This window comes from Thunnus thynnus, chromosome 21 (genome assembly GCF_963924715.1).
Source record: "Thunnus thynnus chromosome 21, fThuThy2.1, whole genome shotgun sequence".
Lineage (NCBI taxonomy): Eukaryota > Metazoa > Chordata > Actinopteri > Scombriformes > Scombridae > Thunnus > Thunnus thynnus.
The window spans coordinates 2798056-2814957 of record NC_089537.1 but is presented as its reverse complement, the minus strand read 5'-3'; the positions used below and the strand labels follow the sequence as shown (position 1 = coordinate 2814957).

General features: G+C 40.1%; 2 protein-coding genes across 6 annotated transcripts in view; one reads left to right on the top strand and one right to left on the bottom strand.

Moving 5' to 3' along the window:
- LOC137172964 (nebulin-like) overlaps positions 1 to 8750 on the top strand; it is a 70627-nt gene extending 61877 nt beyond the window's left edge. For 3 of the 4 annotated variants that reach the window (XM_067577613.1, XM_067577614.1, XM_067577611.1), the window contains 8 exons: positions 651 to 743; positions 2035 to 2127; positions 3493 to 3597; positions 4578 to 4755; positions 4963 to 5055; positions 6105 to 6227; positions 6463 to 6590; positions 8170 to 8750. In XM_067577613.1, coding sequence (XP_067433714.1) covers positions 651 to 743; positions 2035 to 2127; positions 3493 to 3597; positions 4578 to 4755; positions 4963 to 5055; positions 6105 to 6227; positions 6463 to 6590; positions 8170 to 8346 — 990 coding nt within the window. In that variant the 3' untranslated portion in view covers positions 8347 to 8750. The remainder of the gene's footprint in view (positions 1 to 650; positions 744 to 2034; positions 2128 to 3492; positions 3598 to 4577; positions 4756 to 4962; positions 5056 to 6104; positions 6228 to 6462; positions 6591 to 8169) is intronic. The other variant, XM_067577612.1, reaches the window with a different exon arrangement.
- Positions 8751 to 10301: 1551 nt separating this feature from the next.
- Positions 10302 to 16902, bottom strand: LOC137172965 (uncharacterized). Of its 2 annotated transcripts, XM_067577616.1 has the most exons (8): positions 16693 to 16782; positions 16098 to 16157; positions 15811 to 16011; positions 15276 to 15403; positions 14606 to 14875; positions 14036 to 14064; positions 13852 to 13914; positions 10302 to 13667 (listed from the first exon to the last, which is right to left on the bottom strand). In XM_067577616.1, the coding sequence occupies exons 4-8, from the start codon at positions 15323 to 15325 to the stop codon at positions 13258 to 13260; spliced, it is 822 nt and encodes a 273-aa protein (XP_067433717.1). In that variant the 5' UTR covers positions 15326 to 15403; positions 15811 to 16011; positions 16098 to 16157; positions 16693 to 16782; the 3' UTR covers positions 10302 to 13257. The 2 variants fall into 2 exon arrangements, with proteins under 2 accessions (XP_067433717.1, XP_067433716.1); XM_067577615.1 differs by lacking the exon at positions 16098 to 16157 and having other exon boundaries at positions 16693 to 16902.

Here is a 16902-nt window from a genome sequence, read left to right as displayed (position 1 = left end):
GATTTGAGTTTTTTTGTTTCTAAAACAATTTGTTATGTCGATGTTCTTTTTTAAATGGTTACAGAGAGATTCTTGTGTCTGTGGAGAATTCTCCAAAACAGTAAATCTCAACAGTTCATCAAGTAATTAACGCCCTCGGAGGAGATAGCGTTTGTTCGGTGGCCAAAACTGGGTCAAAGTCTTATTTTGAAAGGCTAATTGCGGACTTCCTGTTGGATTTAGGTCAGGAGTGTCAGTATATAATTTGGTTCGATCTCTCTACGACATTCCTACGGGCTGTGGCGGCCATTTTAGTTACATAGGTGGCGCTAGAGAGCACATTTTGGCACTTTGGGGGTTAATTTTTACATTTAATCAAATATTTCACCAGACCTGATGTGCGTGCCAAATTTGGTGAGTTTTTGAGCATGTTTAGGGGGTCAAATTAAGGGTTTAAGTGGCGTAATAATAAAGAAAGAAACAAACACACGAAAAACAATATGATCCTCGCCCTTACGCAGTACCACAGCAGTCCTCTGCCTTTTGGGCTCGGTCCCTGATTAAGTCAGTGACACTGATAATAAACGGCCCGTCATGGTCAGTTCATGCTGCGGACCAGTAAGAACCTGACGTACTGCTCCTTTAAAGCTGTTGATCTCGGTTCTGTTCAGGTCTGCTACAGAGACGAGGTCGGCTGTGGCACCGCCGTCAGGAACACACCTGAGATGGAACGAGTCCGACGCAACCAGGAGAACATCAGCTCAGTGAGGACACACACACACACACACACACACACACACACACACACACACACACACACACACACAGGCTAATGATGTGTGTAGGAGAGCATAATAAGCAGGGAGTGTGAGGTCGGTCTGGTTCAGTGTTTATAGCTGTTTGTTTATTGTGTGGACGAAGAGCGTGAGGAATGAAGGAGTGTGTGGATGAAGGAGTGTGTGTGTGGATGAAGGAGTGTGTGTGTGGATGAAGGAGTGTGTGTGTTGGGATGAAGGAGTGTGTGTGTGGATGAAGGAGTGTGTGTGTTGGGATGAAGGAGTGTGTGTATGGATGAAGGAGTGTGTGTGTGTGGATGAAGGAGTGTGTGTGTATGGATGAATGAGTGTTGGATGAAGGAGTGTGTGTGTATGGATGAAGGAGTGTGTGTGTGGATGAAGGAGTGTGTGTGTTGGGATGAAGGAGTGTGTGTGTGGATGAAGGAGTGTGTGTGTTGGGATGAAGGAGTGTGTGTGTGGATGAAGGAGTGTGTGTGTGTGGATGAAGGAGTGTGTGTGTATGGATGAATGAGTGTTGGATGAAGGAGTGTGTGTGTGGATGAAGGAGTGTGTGTTGTTAATAATGGATGTTATGAGGAAGTGATGAAGTGTTTGTGGTCCAGGAGGCAGTTCAGCCACTGAATAAACCGATAAATGAGTGCCGAGTCATTAGCAGACATTAGCTGACTGTGCAGAACAATCGTCCATTCAGAGGAAAGAACAGGAACACACACACACACACACACACACACACACACAATGGCAAAATAAATGCCACAACCTCATTAAGGATTGTGTGGTGGAAAAGTTGCCAATGGTGACCTGGCCTGGTTGCCATGACACCAGAGCAGGTTTGTGTGTGTGTGTCACATTTTTTCCCATCATTCTTGCCAAAAACACGAGCATGCTGGGACTCAGAGTGATCGCCCACCCACAACACCCTGATGCTAACAATGCCAAGATTACTAATAATAATATTTATAGACAGCGGGGAACTGTTCAGACCTTAAACCCACCAAGAGACCAGAACCTGAGTCCAGAGAACTGGATGTTTCATCTGCTGGATGATGAAAAAGTGAAGAAAAAAGCTTTTTATTGTGCAGCAGACAGAATATTTTCTCATTCAGATGATTAGAAGATTAGAGAAAACCTGTTGCATTTATTCTACCTTCACACCAAGCACAGGAAACAGATTTTCAGTATTAACAGAGTATAAATGTAACTGATGAGACGACAGTAAACGTCCTCGAATCCTGTTTTCTGTCTTGTTTCCTAAAAGGTGAGATACAAGCAGGGAGCAGCGAGGGCCACCAGCATCGGAGTGACTCCAGAACTGGAGAGAGTCCGACAGAACCAGGAGAACATCAGCTCGGCAAGAAACACACACACACACACACACAAATACACACACACACACACATCCAAATGTCTCTGAGCCCTCGCAGACTTCAGTCATACGTACCGTGATGCGTTCGCTGTCATCATGTCAAGTCTGATCTTATCCGACATGTGAAGTCAGATAAGATGCGACTTTGAAGGAAAACCCCTCCTCTTCTCTAATCATTAAGATCTGCTCATAAAAACACTTTGAAATGAGTTACAGGGTCACGAATTTCAATTCGTCTCCATGGAAACACTTAAAGGAAAATTCCAGTTTGTTTCGACGTGATGTATTTCCCATAAATGTGGCCATTATGACTCAATGTGTCTCTGCAGCTCCGTTATAAAGAGACGTTTATCACATAAAACAACGATCATCAGTGTAGCTGCTGCTGAGATTCTTACATCTGTCCAAATAAACATGATTTTTACATGAAGTTTGTTTCTGAGTCTGAAGGAAAGTAAACACAGAAACTGTAGCAGCATCATGTCTAACTGCACAGAGCTCTATATCCAGGCTGCTCGCACGTCGGTTTGTTTACGTCTGAGGCTGTGAGTAGCTCAGCGTCTGTTCCTGCTATAGAAGTATAGTTTGTGCCAACAAGTTTACAAATTGCGAGATTAAACTGACGAGATGCAGAGCAGCTCAGCAGTCGATAAACGTCTGTTTGTGAATCACCGGATTCTCTATAACGGAGCTGCAGAGACACACACACACACACACACACACACAGCCACAATGGCCACATTAACGGGAAATACATCAGGTTGAAATAAACCATAACTTTCCTTTAAGTGTTTTCATGGAGACAAATTGAAATTTGTGACCCTGTAACTCACTTCAAAGTGTTTTTATGAATGAATCTTAATGGTTATGATGTCAGCAGCTTATGAATGACACTTTACACAGAACACATCTGGTCAGAGGCTCAGTCTCCATTTATACATTATATTCACATTAAAGCTATAATATGTAATTATTCCACATTAAAATGTTTAAAAACAATTAGACCTATGTTATATATGTTGTTGTGTATTTTCAAACCCAGAGAAATCTGTAATTTAATCAAAGTAACGGACCGTTTCATTTGGTCGCATGTCAATGGCATCATACCTCCTCTACTAAAGAGTAAACACACACAAGATGCATACGGCGGCTACTTCACAGCATCATCACACTCAGTCTGTTGTTATTGTTTTGATTGAGACGCCTAGAGGCTGAAATTACATGTTGTGCGTTTTAATATAAATATACAAATCCACATTATCACGCCTGTAAGCATATTAATGTGTGTGTGTGTGTGCGTGTGCGTGTGTGTGCGTGCGTGTGTGTGTGCGTGTGTGTGTGTGTGAACAGGTGAGGTACCAGCGCGGGCTGAAGGAGATGAGGGGGCGGAGCTGCACCGAGCTGGACACACCTGAGTACAGGCGTGTCAGGAGGTCGCAGGACTCGGTCTCCATGGTAGCGGCCCGGTCGCCGTGGCCCCCGCTCGGGCTGTGGGAGGAGCTAACATGAGTGACGTGGCACGGCGTGGTGGGACTGTCGCACCGATACTAACAACCACCAGACGCAGACAGCGCCGGAGGACCAGAGATTAGACACTCTGCTGCAACTTCCTGTTGAAACACAGAGCAGAGGATCAATCAGTTAGTTTATAGATTAACAGGAAGAACAGACACAAAGCTGCTTCCTGTTGGGTTTAATTTGACCTTGGATGCAGCAACGCAGAGAAAGAGACAGTTACACCTGATTTTAAACATCACTCTGATCAATAACTGATGAGATCAATCTGATTGAGTTTTGACACATGATGATGACACAGCTAAAATATGAACGTCATGTTTACAGCTTTACCTGCGTTCATATTTAATTGTATTTATTTGTTTATTAAACAGAGACACATTAATAGAAGCTATTTTACATCTGTTGTCACTGTACAGATGTTACAAAGTCGCCCTAAAAAAACAATATAAGAATATGAGATTTAAAGTTACATTATAAAATAATTGAGATCATTTACAAGCATGCTGAGTGATAATAAATATGATAAAACGACCACACAGGACGTTATTCTACATTATAAAATACTAATTAAAAATTCGACACAGACACATAATACAAGACATGCAGAGCAATAAAACGAGATTATTAATGTAAACAGAAATATGAGCAGCATTAATGTCTTATTATTAATATATAATATTAATATCACTCACAGCCAACTGTGTGTTAATGTGACAGCGAGATAAAGAGTGTATGACAGCGTGTGTGTGTGTGTGTGTGAATAATAAAACATTTTAAAAACACTTCCTGTGTGTTTTATTTGCTCACTGACCAAACGCACCCTGACCTGTGTGTGTGTGTGTGTGCGTGTGTGTGTGTGTCTCAGTGATATTGACAGTGTCGTGTGTGTGTTTTGTCGTTTTTTTTCCCGTCAACAGGCGAAGTACCACGAGGACTTTGAGCGGGCGCGCGGCCGAGGTTCTACACCGGGATTGGACGACCCCAGCATGGAGCGCTACCAGCGAGCCAATCACATGATGGGAGAGGCGGGTTACAGCAAAGGGATGCACCCGCAGGGGATGGAGATGGACAGACGACCCGGAGGCATCATCGTAGGTCAGTGACCAGAACTCTGTGTGTGTGTGTGTTTGATCCTCCTGGTTTCTCGCTGCCCTCTGATTGGACGGTGATGGTTTCTAAAGTTCTCCTGCGGGTCACCAGACGTCCTCCTGCGCTGTAACGTCTGTTCTCAGTGTTCTTCAGGTTTCCTCGTCACACTTCACTCTCAGTGTTCTTTAAACGATCTTTCCCTCCTCTCTGAAGACCTGAAGGTGTGGAGATCAGATCCGGGCTCCATCTTTGACTGTGACCCTCTGGAGGACAACATCCAGTCCAAGAGCCTCCACAGGATGTCTGGTAGACCTGAACCCCCCCCCCCCAACTCCCCCCCCACTAAACCACCAGGCTGCCAGCGACTGATAATTAAACCGATATAGAAACACACGAGATGTTTCTGTTTCTGTTTGCTTGTTTTAATTGAAACAAAGTGTTGAAGCTACATAACAATCCTTTTCTCTCTTAATTCACCTTTTACCCTTTATTATGTTTTATAGTATTTACACATCTGGTGATTAATAAGTGTTTAAAGTGTAATTTCACTGTTCTGTGATAATCAAGTTGAATTTGCTGCACTGAATTATTTTTATTTAATTCTGGTGATGTCAACAAATCTCAGGAAAATAACCAAACAACGATGAACTGATCTCAAAGTATCGTATCTAAAGGCTGATATATCTTATTATATATGACAGTCAGTTCAGCGTCTTCTGTTGTAGTTTCTGCTGAATGTCACATCAGTTATTCTACGTTATGACTGATTAGTTGTGAAGAAACAAACCCAAACTTTTCACTGATCAACCTGTTTTCCTGTTTAAAGTGTTTGTTATTAGTGGACACGATACAAATAAAGTGACGTTTAAGTTTCACTTCCCTCCTGCTGCTGATTATTAACGGGTACTTCCTCTCTCGTCTGCCCAAACATGCACTTCTTTTTTTCTTTCTGTCTGCGTTTCTCTGCAGATTCTGACAATAGTTGTACAAAATATAGATTTGACCTCCAACAATAAGTGGCTGGTTTGCAGTTATGAAATCATCAACCTCCAAAAAAAACCCAAAACTACAGCGGTCGGCTGTTTTTAGGGAATAGCTGAGTCTTTTTCTAAAGTATTGAGACGAAAACATTGTTAGTTTTTGTCTTTTCTTGGGTTTTGTTGACATTTACACAGTTATAGATCCACCAGCCTGATCAGAGGTTTTATAAAGCATCCATCTGTCTGTCTGAGTTTGTTCTTTTTTAACTTCCTGACTTCATCTTCATCAGCTGACTTGTATCTTTTGAATCCTCTTGTTTCCTGTCGTGTGTCCTGTGCGTCCTGTGCTGCCTCCTGCTGTCGGCTGCCTGTCAGAGCGGGCGGCGGATCGTAGACTGAGCAGGCAGACGTCCCAGCTGTCTCTCACCCACAGCCAGGCTCAGTCTGTCAGCTCGTTGACCTCTGACCTCTGGGACCGCAGCAGCACAGAAACTCCCGGTACCAGCATGACGGCATGGACGACTAATTCCCAAACTAATCCACCTTCGTCTTCTTACAGGATTGTGTGTGAAGCCACTGTGTGTTTTTAACAGTTTAATATTTATTATTTGAAATATTCACAGTGTGGAGACATCAGAGGAGGCTCTTCAGGTGTGAAATGATGGCATGAAGCAGATGAGACTTTTCAAACTGATTGACCGTCTCTGTGTGTCTCTGTGTGTCTCTGCTGCAGCTCCCGTCCTCCCCGGAGCGTACCATCAGGGCGTCCAGATGCAGCCGCAGCAGCAGTATCACGGCTACATGCACCAGACCAGCATGTCGTCCGTCAGATCCGTCACCTCCACCCCGTCAGCTACCATGGTACGCTACACATCACTCAACTTTATTTATAAAACGCTTTTCACACAACACAAAACAGACAAAACAGAACAGAATAATAACTTTATTTCATCTTTAACACAAAAAAATGCAGCTCAAAGTGCTTTACAAGAGAAGAAATTACATGTAAAATGAACATGAATGAATCATGTAAATGTACATAAGATGGAAAATCAAATAAAAAATAAAACCCACTTGATAATAATAATAAAAACAAGATAAATCTGTAGTTCCCAGTGGTGGAATGAGTTACCATGAAAAGATTAAATACAGTACACATAGAATGTGTACTTCAATGCTGGTCATTTTAGACTTAATAGGTAAAAACCCAGAAAGTGTTTCACCATGTGTAACACAAGCCATAAACATAACAGCAACAGACACAGACTCACCGTCTGGATTAACTGACATAAAAGCCTCTTGGTGGCGCCAGAAGAAAAGAAAAGTACAAATAAAAACAGAGCAAAGAGATTAATAGTAATAATAATAAAGAGACAAGATCACACAAACACACTGAGACTTTATCAGAAACACCAGAGCTGGTGAACAGTGACGATTAAAAGTGTGTTTGAAGTTGTCTCAGTAGGAGATGAATTTTAGTTTTATGATGAAAGTGTCGTGGAAATCTCAAAGAGCACCTCTGAATATATTGATGAACAAGACTGATCTGACTGTTTCTCACATTAACAGTAGATTTTATTAAACCTGCAAGCAGGAGTCAAAGTTTCACCAGAAGTTCACAGTTTCTCTCAAAGTTACAAGCAGTAATTTATACAGAAGACAAAAGAACGACACTCAGACACGTCACTGTCATCTGTTATAACATTCAGTCTGAAGCAGCTGCAGCTTCTGCTAATTAAAAGTTACTTTAAGCATTAAAACATTCAAAATCTCTCTACTAACACAAAGCAAGTAATAAGCTCTTATAACGCTGGTTATAACTGTATTAAGTTTATGTATGAATCAACATGTTTAACACATATTTAGACTGTAAGAAAGTACATTTTAATTCAGTCTTAATATATTTGTTGCCGTCAGAGTCTCATAATTCATTAAACACCAGTCAGTTTATTATTGATGCATCCAGATGATCCTTTTCATCAAAGCAAAGTCAGGAACCATAAAGTGATCATGATGTATTTACGCTCACTAATCAATACATAATGTGAACAGAAGTTCATTTATTTAAAGCAGGTGATAATATATCAGTCATGTGTTTACTGCTTGTTGTGTCGATTTCTGTCTTTCTTCTTGATTTCAAGTTATTTAAATATTTATTTTTGTTCTTTTTTTGTCACTTTTATACGACAGATACCAGTCAGACGCAGATAATCACACTTTTTATACAGCAGCATGACTTATTTTATTTTAGTTAGATCACCTTTAATCACCTGCAGCCTTATTCTATATCACTATTAAGGTTTGTAGATAAAATATCATCATATGTTGTTGCATTGAGGCCTGAACCAGGAAGAACAGCCTCAACTAGACAAAGTTTGACTCATAAACTGATTTAAACCGTCAGATGCTTCCTGTAACTCTTCCCTCGTGTCGTCCGCAGCGTGTTTACCGGGCGCTGTACGACTACGCGGCGCAGGATCACGACGAGGTCTCGTTCCGGGACGGCGACGTCATCATCAACGCTCAGCCCATCGACGAGGGCTGGATGTACGGCACCGTGCAGAGAACCGGCAAGTCCGGCATGCTGCCGGCAAACTACGTGGAGTGCTGCAACTAAGAGGAGAGAGAGAGAGAGAGAGAGAGAGAGAGAGAGAGAGAGAGAGAGAGGTGAAATATAAAAGAGAGAAAATCCAACTTCACTGTTATAAAATCAGCGGTCAGTGATGTACTTTGCATTTCCGGTGTCTTTTGGTGTGGTTTTTTTTTTTTTTTGTTGGTGTTTCTTCTTCCTGTGGAAACTGACCAACATTTCCAGCTGCTCCAGTGATTCAAAACTTTACCAGTAAATATCAAGTTTTGGTGCCAAGTTATTGCAACAATCATACTCAGAGCAGCATACTACATCCACAGGAGCAGGAAATAGAGGGTTCAGGGTTCAGTCTAATTAAAGGAGGAAACACTAGATGTGATTGAAGATGAATTATATTCATTATTTCTGCCCGTTTTCCCACTTTAATGATCTCAGTCGTCACAGAACAGCTGCTGGAATGCACCGAACATCACAGACTGGTGAAGTCAGGTAGAGGATGAGAGGATAGAAGAAGAGATAAATCTAGCATGCTGTCGATACGTCACATTTTACATCCAGCGGAGAGAAAAGATGCATGAAGACAGAACGAACGAGAGACGAGAAACATCTGCAGGGAGGAGGAGAGGAGGAACTGATCCTTCAGTATTACAACCAGGAGATAAACGAGACGTTCATCAACCAGTCTAGAACGTCTTTTATATGTTTTTTTTCTTATTGTCAACAAACTAAAAGGTAAAAAGAACCTCAGTCAGTATTCAGAGACTGATGTGAGATTTGTTGACAATCTGAAAAAAGTCAGATAAAAGCACTTGAAACTTATGAGGAGAAAAAGAAAGAAGCTGAGGAGGAAAATAAGAAAGAAAACATGTTTGTCTGGTTTCTGTCTTTAAAGGACGAGTTCACAATATTTCCAGTATGTGTTAAACCATCAGTCAGGTGTCCATATAGTCCTCCTGTTCATACTGGATATTAAATGTTCTTTCTCCTTGATGTGAAGCTTCTATTCAGCTTCAGCAGTCTGAGTTAGTCATATCAAGTGGATATCTGACACATTTACAGTCTTTTTGTGTTTCCTCAGACAGTGTTTCCCTGTTGAGCTGCAGGTGGAAGTATAGTAACAAAAAGAGGAACTTTGGCACTAAAAAGACTGTAATTTGAAAGATATCTACTTGATTTGACTCATTTGGACGCTGAAGCTTCATATTAGCTTCAGATAAACTTTAAGACACATGAAAAACTGTGAACTCGTCCTTTAAGAAATGAGTTTGAAAACAGAGAAGAGGAAACATTAGAGATAATTAGAAGGAGGATTTTGGGTTTTTTTAGGATCCAAAAGCAGGAGGAAGAGGATTTAAAGAGGCGGATGGTGATTAATTACGAGATATTTCCAACTTTAATAATTTATCCTGAGTTTTAATTCATGTTCAGGTGAGTGTAGTTTAGTTTTTGACTTCTGATATAATCTACAGAAAGACGGAAGAGAAACGTATAAACTAACACTGTGTCTTTCTGTTTCTCGTATCACATGATTTCTTTTTTTTTTTAATTTTATTTTTATTTCTAATTATAAATAAAAGTTTTCACGTCCTCCACACACACACAGTAACGTGCACTGAAATCTGAACAGACTGTGTGAGTACGTCGGGTCTATTTTGATACAGCGGCTCCGTCTATGTTTTGGGAAGAAATGTTTCACCTGTATGTATCCAGTAAGTCGTGTTTTTAAGGGTTTGTTGTCTTGCTGTGTCGGTTGCTTCATTCATGTACTGAATAAAAAAACTTCACTCAGCTCATGATTTGTCATCTTAGCCGGAGAGCGTTTTTTTTGTATTTTCTCTGTTTGATTTCATAAAAAAAAACAAAAAAACTAGATGCAATAGAATATAATTTACTGAATATTCATTCATATGTTAACTGTGTTGATTCTGGAGGCGCTTCGCTGTCGTTTTATAAATCTTTTTATTTTTCTTTTGGGCTTCTAATGTCACCGTTTTAAAGTTTGTTTAGTTTGTTTGTCACTACAGATTATTTACATTTTATTTCAAATTATATCTCAGTTTATGTTGTTTTATTTTTTTTGCCATATAATAATTGCAGTGTGTTACATGTGGGAGAAATAAAACAAAATGATTTGTCAACAGCAGTTTTTGTTTCTCTCATTCACAATCTGAGACTCACTTTTTATTCTTTAAGACCACAAAAAACTTCCTTCATTGATTAAATTCTAATAATGAAAAACTCAGAGTCAGTGAACATTATGAATGAATAAAGTCTGATGGATGAAGTACTCACATCCTTTACTTGTGTAAAAGTTATAATACTACAGTATAAAAAGTAGTTTAACATGAAGATACTCCAGTAAATCCATGTCATGCAGCTGGAAAAACACAAGATCCAAAACCTGCTCTTAGATGATAAAAAGTCAGGAGTCAGAGGTCCGAGCAGCAAAGTGTTCTTTAACGCTGGCAATAAAGGAGAGCAAACAGTGCGTACAAGATGTACCGGGTCACTCTGAGGGTTCTGGCCTCCAGGGTGAAGGTTTTATACCTGTAGGTCACACCTGTTGTTCATCCTCTTCATCTTTGACCAATTACACCGTTATAATTTATCTTCATCACTCGTTGTTGGTCAAAACTCTTCAAGACAGGTTTTGAGCTGAACTGGATATGTTCTGGCATATTCAGTTCTATCTAGTTATGTCCATTTTTTATATATATATATAACTATTGGGGATCATTTTACACCATTATTGCCGAGTTGTCTCCTGGCCTTATTCTGGCCACTTTACACCTTTATTTCTTGATCTTCTCCAGAGTGTATTTTTTAAAAAAGGTGAAGACTTTAATGCACCCGAGCAAAGTGACATGTAATACAAACACACTCGATTAAATTAACAGTCTTTTACCACACTTCCGTACCCATATCTTGATTCTATGTGATTTGTAAGATTACAATTACATCATCAATAAGAATTCAACACACTAGCACTTATTGCTTACAATGTTTTATAAACTTAATATTATCTTTTAGCTCACCATGACTTTCAGTGAAAATACACCAAACCCATAACTGTAAACCAGACACAGAATTAACTGAGTGTATCAGTGTGTCGTTTATTAAACAAGACTTGGTCAAAACCTCGTAAATACAGCTGAACCGTGTATGAACAGCTGGAGGGCTTTGAATTAGAAACAGATACAGGAAGTGGCAGCATTCAGTCGACCAATGGTGTAACTTCATCACTCAGTCAGAGGTCGACCCTGCTGTTGAAGTCCAGCCAAATGGTGTTAAATGTTTTATTTTTTAATGATGACCTTTTATTGAATAATTTCTCATGATTTACACAAGAAATTAATGCTGTTAGAATAATAATTAATAGATATATTGTATTATGAGCTTGATGTAGTTAAAGTATTGCAGTAAAAGTACATAAGTATTATGAGCTTGATGTAGTTAAAGTATTGCAGTAAAAGTACATAAGTATTATGAGCTTGATGTAGTTAAAGTATTGCAGTAAAAGTAGTGGTTTGGTCCCTCTGACTGATATATTATTATATATGACATCATTAGATTATTAATAGTGAAGCATCAGTGTTAGAGCAGCATGTTACTGTTGTAGCTGCTGGAGGTGGAGCTAGTTTACACTACTTTATATACAGTTAGCTAGTTTAGTCCAGTGGTTCCCAACCTAGGGGTCGGGGCCCCTCCAAAGGGTCAGCAGATAAATCTGAGGGGTGGTGAGACGATTAATGGGAGAGGAAAGAAGAAAAAACAAAGTTCTGATACACAAATCTGTTTTCAGTTTTTGGACTTTTTCTCTAATCTTTGATTTTTGCTGAAATATTGGATCATTTGAACATTTATTGAAATGAAAGCATGTGAGAAGTTTAGAGGGAAAAATCACTATTTGGTGGAGCTGTTAACAACTCATAGACATGTGAAATGTGACCCCGACTACACACTGCTTTTTGTAAGACGTCAAAAGACAAAAAGGTTGGAAACCACTGGTTTCATCTTTAACAATGTGTTGTATTTTAAAAGCTTGTTATATTATCCATTGTGTCAAATCTTCATCTGAAAAGTAACTAAAGCTGTCAAATAAATGTAGTGGAGTAGAAAGTACAATATTTCCCTCTGAAATGTAGAAAGTAGCATCACATGGAAATACTCAAGTAAAGTACAAGTACACAGAAGATAAGATGGCGTCTATCAAATAAGAACTGAGGACAACAACAAAGCAGACACTACTCAGGGAGGTGAGATTTTGTTTCCTAGGATGGCGACGGAATGATTTGCCTTGACGACGCCCCAAACTAATTTCATTGGTCGCCCAAACTTCTTCTTCTTCTTCAGGGGTTAAATAAAGGGGTAAATAAATAAACTGCATCACCACCATTATTATAATTATTATTATTACTACATTAGGCATAATAATACTAGTACAGCAGCAGAACACCATTTTTACAGTAAACAATGTTTATTGACAAACATTTTGAGTGAAAATGAGAAAACATGGTCACATTATCTCAGAATAAGTCTCCTGGTGTTTCCATCCTGTGAATTAAATGTCGTTCAGTGGTGAAGGATCCTCGTCTGATCAGATTTTAGATGTTTAATTACACAAAGTGTATGAAACCCAATTCTGTCTTTGTGTTACTTATGGAGGAATCATAGTGCAAATACATGAATCCTCTTTTTGCTGGAGACCCCCGGGAACCACCTCAAGGACCCCTGAGGGTCCCCAAACCCTACTTTGAGAACCACTGACTGTGATGTCTACAGAACAAAATGCTATAAAAACTAAACCGGTGCTAAAAGATGATGAATAACAAACACAAGCTGCGGATGAGACGACATGTAACATCACTGAGTGTCCGTCCTGTGGAAACGATGGGGAGGATGAGGATGAGGATGAAGATGAAGAGCACTGCAGCTGCACTAGTGATCGCCGCTGACAGATGTGTTCTCTTCTACACAGTTTGATACAGTCTGAGGTTCGGTTGTGCTGCTCTGCTGTTTTTTGGAGTACGGATGCTGCTCCTTCCTCGAGCACTTCAGAGGTCGGCCGGGTATCGCCGCTCGTCTTCCTCCCAGCGCCGCCTTCCTCCTGGCGATCGCCGTCGGCTGTACGCCCAACGTTTTGGACGACTGCAGAGTTTTTGATTTCAGCTGCGGCGCTTTTCCGAAACAGTGCAGCGCCGTGGTGAGAGAGCTGTTGTTCATTTTGTTGTAGGTTCCCAGAAAGGTGCAGATCGGCGCCGTGAAGGTTTGAGGATCTTCTTTTAGTTTGTCTGTGAGACTCTTGCAGAACTGCTGGATCATCTCCTCCAGATGTTCTACAGATGTGTCTGTAAGCAAAACACAAAACATCAATAAATATAACACAGTCAGTAGAAGATACTGGCACATCAAGTCTGTATTAATCATATTTTTTACTTTTCAAAGCTGCACAACGTTTATTATTTGCGACGCTGGAATTAGCAGATCAACCAGCTGTGATACCTGCATCAGTGGGATTAAAAGTGATTTTACCTTGTTCAGGACTGGAGTTCACGTTAGTGCCGTCACCTGCGTCTGGCAAAACACTTTCACTGCCTACAAGGAGGGAGAGACTTTAAGATCTATCATCTGTCTTCTTAAAGTTAAAGTCATGCTGCTTTACTACTTTAAGGATATTATTCAAATCAATTCCCACTTCTGATACGATTTCACTGACCTGCTCTCTGGAAAAGTTTGTAGTAAAGCCTGCAAGGAAGGAAGAAAGAAAGAAGTAATAATAATAGTTAGAACAATAATAATAATAATCTATGTACATCCAGTAATATAGACTACTGTTGTACAGGCCTGGTGGGCCAGCGGGTCAAAAAATATCTTTTCTTTAATGCCAAAAATAACGCCAAATATCCATTCATTCATTCAGAAATCAATAATCATGCGTTTAGGAACCTCTGTGCAGCACCGTTCTGAAACGTGAGTCGACTTCTGTGTCGTTGCCTTTAAATTTACTGCAGAGTAAGACCAGGAACGTATGAGATGCAGGTTAGCTAATGGCGCCACCTAAAGAGAGAAAGCTCTAACACAGGGGACAAATAAGCAAATATATTAAAGTTTTTCTCCAAAAACTCTGGAGAAAATACATTATTTTTATGTAATAAATGTAGCTTATTAAGTCATCCTCTCCTCATCCTGCGTGCCTCGTCTCTTTGAGGTTTTTTCAGTGCGTATCACCAGGCCTGAAAAGATTCTAGGGGGGAAACACTGGACTGTGTCTCGACATGTTTCTAACCTGTAACAGAACTGAACGTCGGGGCAGATGGAGCGGTCTGCAGCGGCGTTGATGTAGTTTTCTCCTTCCTGCTCCTGCAGGTCGTATTTGATGGTGTCCAGCGCTGAGGAGGGGGTGTGTCCGTTCTCGAAGAGGGTCTTCAGTTTGGCGATGGTCTCGCCCGAGACGTCTCGCTTCCGCACGGCGTCCGCACACGACAGCCGGTGGTTGTGCTCGTGTCTGAGGTTGACGTTCAGTAGGTAGCCATCTTTAATGTGAGGATCCCCGGATCTTAACGAGACACCAGGACGACTCGTTAGTAGTCACAACAGTGCAGAAACCATTCAGAGCTAAATGTGTTCTACCGGTCAGTTGTGACAAGTGTCATATTTCACACATCGGCATAAAAGCAGCTGAATGGAGAAAGTGGTGAAGGCAGCGTCGTACAGGTCAGTGTGGTGGTTGAGGTGTTAAACTGAGGTGACATCACAGTCTATATTTAACACACGTGTGAAGAAGAGCATCTTTAGACAGACTAGCGATGTCAATTAGACAGTAAAAACGTCTTTGAATACATTCTTATCTATTAGGATCCTGAGCATTTGTGAATATTATAGTTTTTGTAGTTTTGTATGTATATGGCTGCTGTGATAAAATAGGAGAGAATAAAGAACCGTCTGATCTTACTTACCTCGACTTCCTGTTTTGGCTGTGTACGTGTCTTTTCAGGACCAAATACATTGTGGCACCACATGACGTATTTTTGGTCTTTTTCACAAAAGTTCTGGGAAACGTGTTGTGTTGACACCGTAAGTCCACCTGAGACACACAAATAAACAATTAATGAACATTTAAACAAACTGGCTGCACACATATGATCACAGTGGATCTGCATATTCCAGCAGGTTATTTTATGTATTTATTGGGTGTTATTGAAGCCTAAATCACAACCTATTACAAAGCTGGACTATGTTCCCAAAGTCTTGTTAACTTTTTATTAATTATTATCTCAATTTTATCAGCTTAGGTCACTAATATCAGGTCATATTTATAATTCAACATGTCATTTTAATAGACTTTATCTCTGAAGCCTTTTCATGGATACAACAGTGTTTCAGGAAGGCCGGATTCATCCAGAAAATGTGAATAAATCTGGTTAAACTATAACAATAGTCGACTTGTAATAAACTGAATACGTTCAGGCTTCTCGGTTGTGGGAAACTCACCCTGTAGGCGTTGTAACGTCCAGTGTTTGGATACGTTTTAGACTTCCTCCAGGTCAGCCCGGAGGAGGTTTGGAAATCTTCTAGCCATTTATGAACCTCATCTTGTGACGTAATTCTCAGTTTGATATGAGCCCTGAACTGAGTCTGTGCCGTCTCCTCATAGGAGCATACCAGATGCGCGTATCCCCCCGGTAACAGTTTCTGAAAGAAAAAACAGCATTTCATTAATTCCTACACGAGTGGTAACCTTATAGTTAGACTGTAGATACGGTTTAGACATACAGTACCTTTCAAAAGTTTGGAACCAGCTGTTTTATTGATGTTTTTCTCCTTTCCTTCAATAATGGCTATTTTAACACAGATAAAAACAGTATAATTCAGACACTAAAGGTGTTATTTACATTTTAAATAGTTTGGGCCCCAAAAGAAGAATAATTCAATGATTAAAACTTCCATTTAGTGCCCAAAGTGTTGGATGACAGGAGAGAAATGTTGTTAACATTTTTCCCCCCAAAGACCCTCCAGCTCTGAATTTGTTTTCCAGTCCAGAGAATAACAACTGGGCTCTAAATATTATTTATTTTACCAATGACTGGTGATTTCTTTTATTCTTATTTCATTGTTTGGTTCTTTCAGTTGTCAGTCTGGTTATATATCTTATTATATCTTAAAGAGGACTTTCTACAATATAAAAAAAATCATGAAAAAACATTAAAAAAATAAGGAGTAGTCTCTCAGTCATCTGACCTAATCAAACCTTTATGGCAGGCGATTCCAAACCTCTGAATGATGGTGTAACGTTAACTTTAGTTAGCTAGCATCCAGTTAGCTAACATTAGCCATCACGACTTCATCTAATATCCGTCAAACTTAAATCCTGACCTCCAAAAGTGGACGTCCGCCTGTCCCTGCTTCTCCCTCTCCCTTTCCGGTCTGCTGGCAGTGTAGGCACGAAGTCATCATATTCAATCAAATTGTCAAAATCAACAAGTACCTAACTGGTCAAAAAAAAAAAGAATTTCATCTATCCTCATGAAAGCGGTTCTGGCGGCCGACTGTCGTAACCCACTAAAGAAAAAGGAGAAGAAGAAA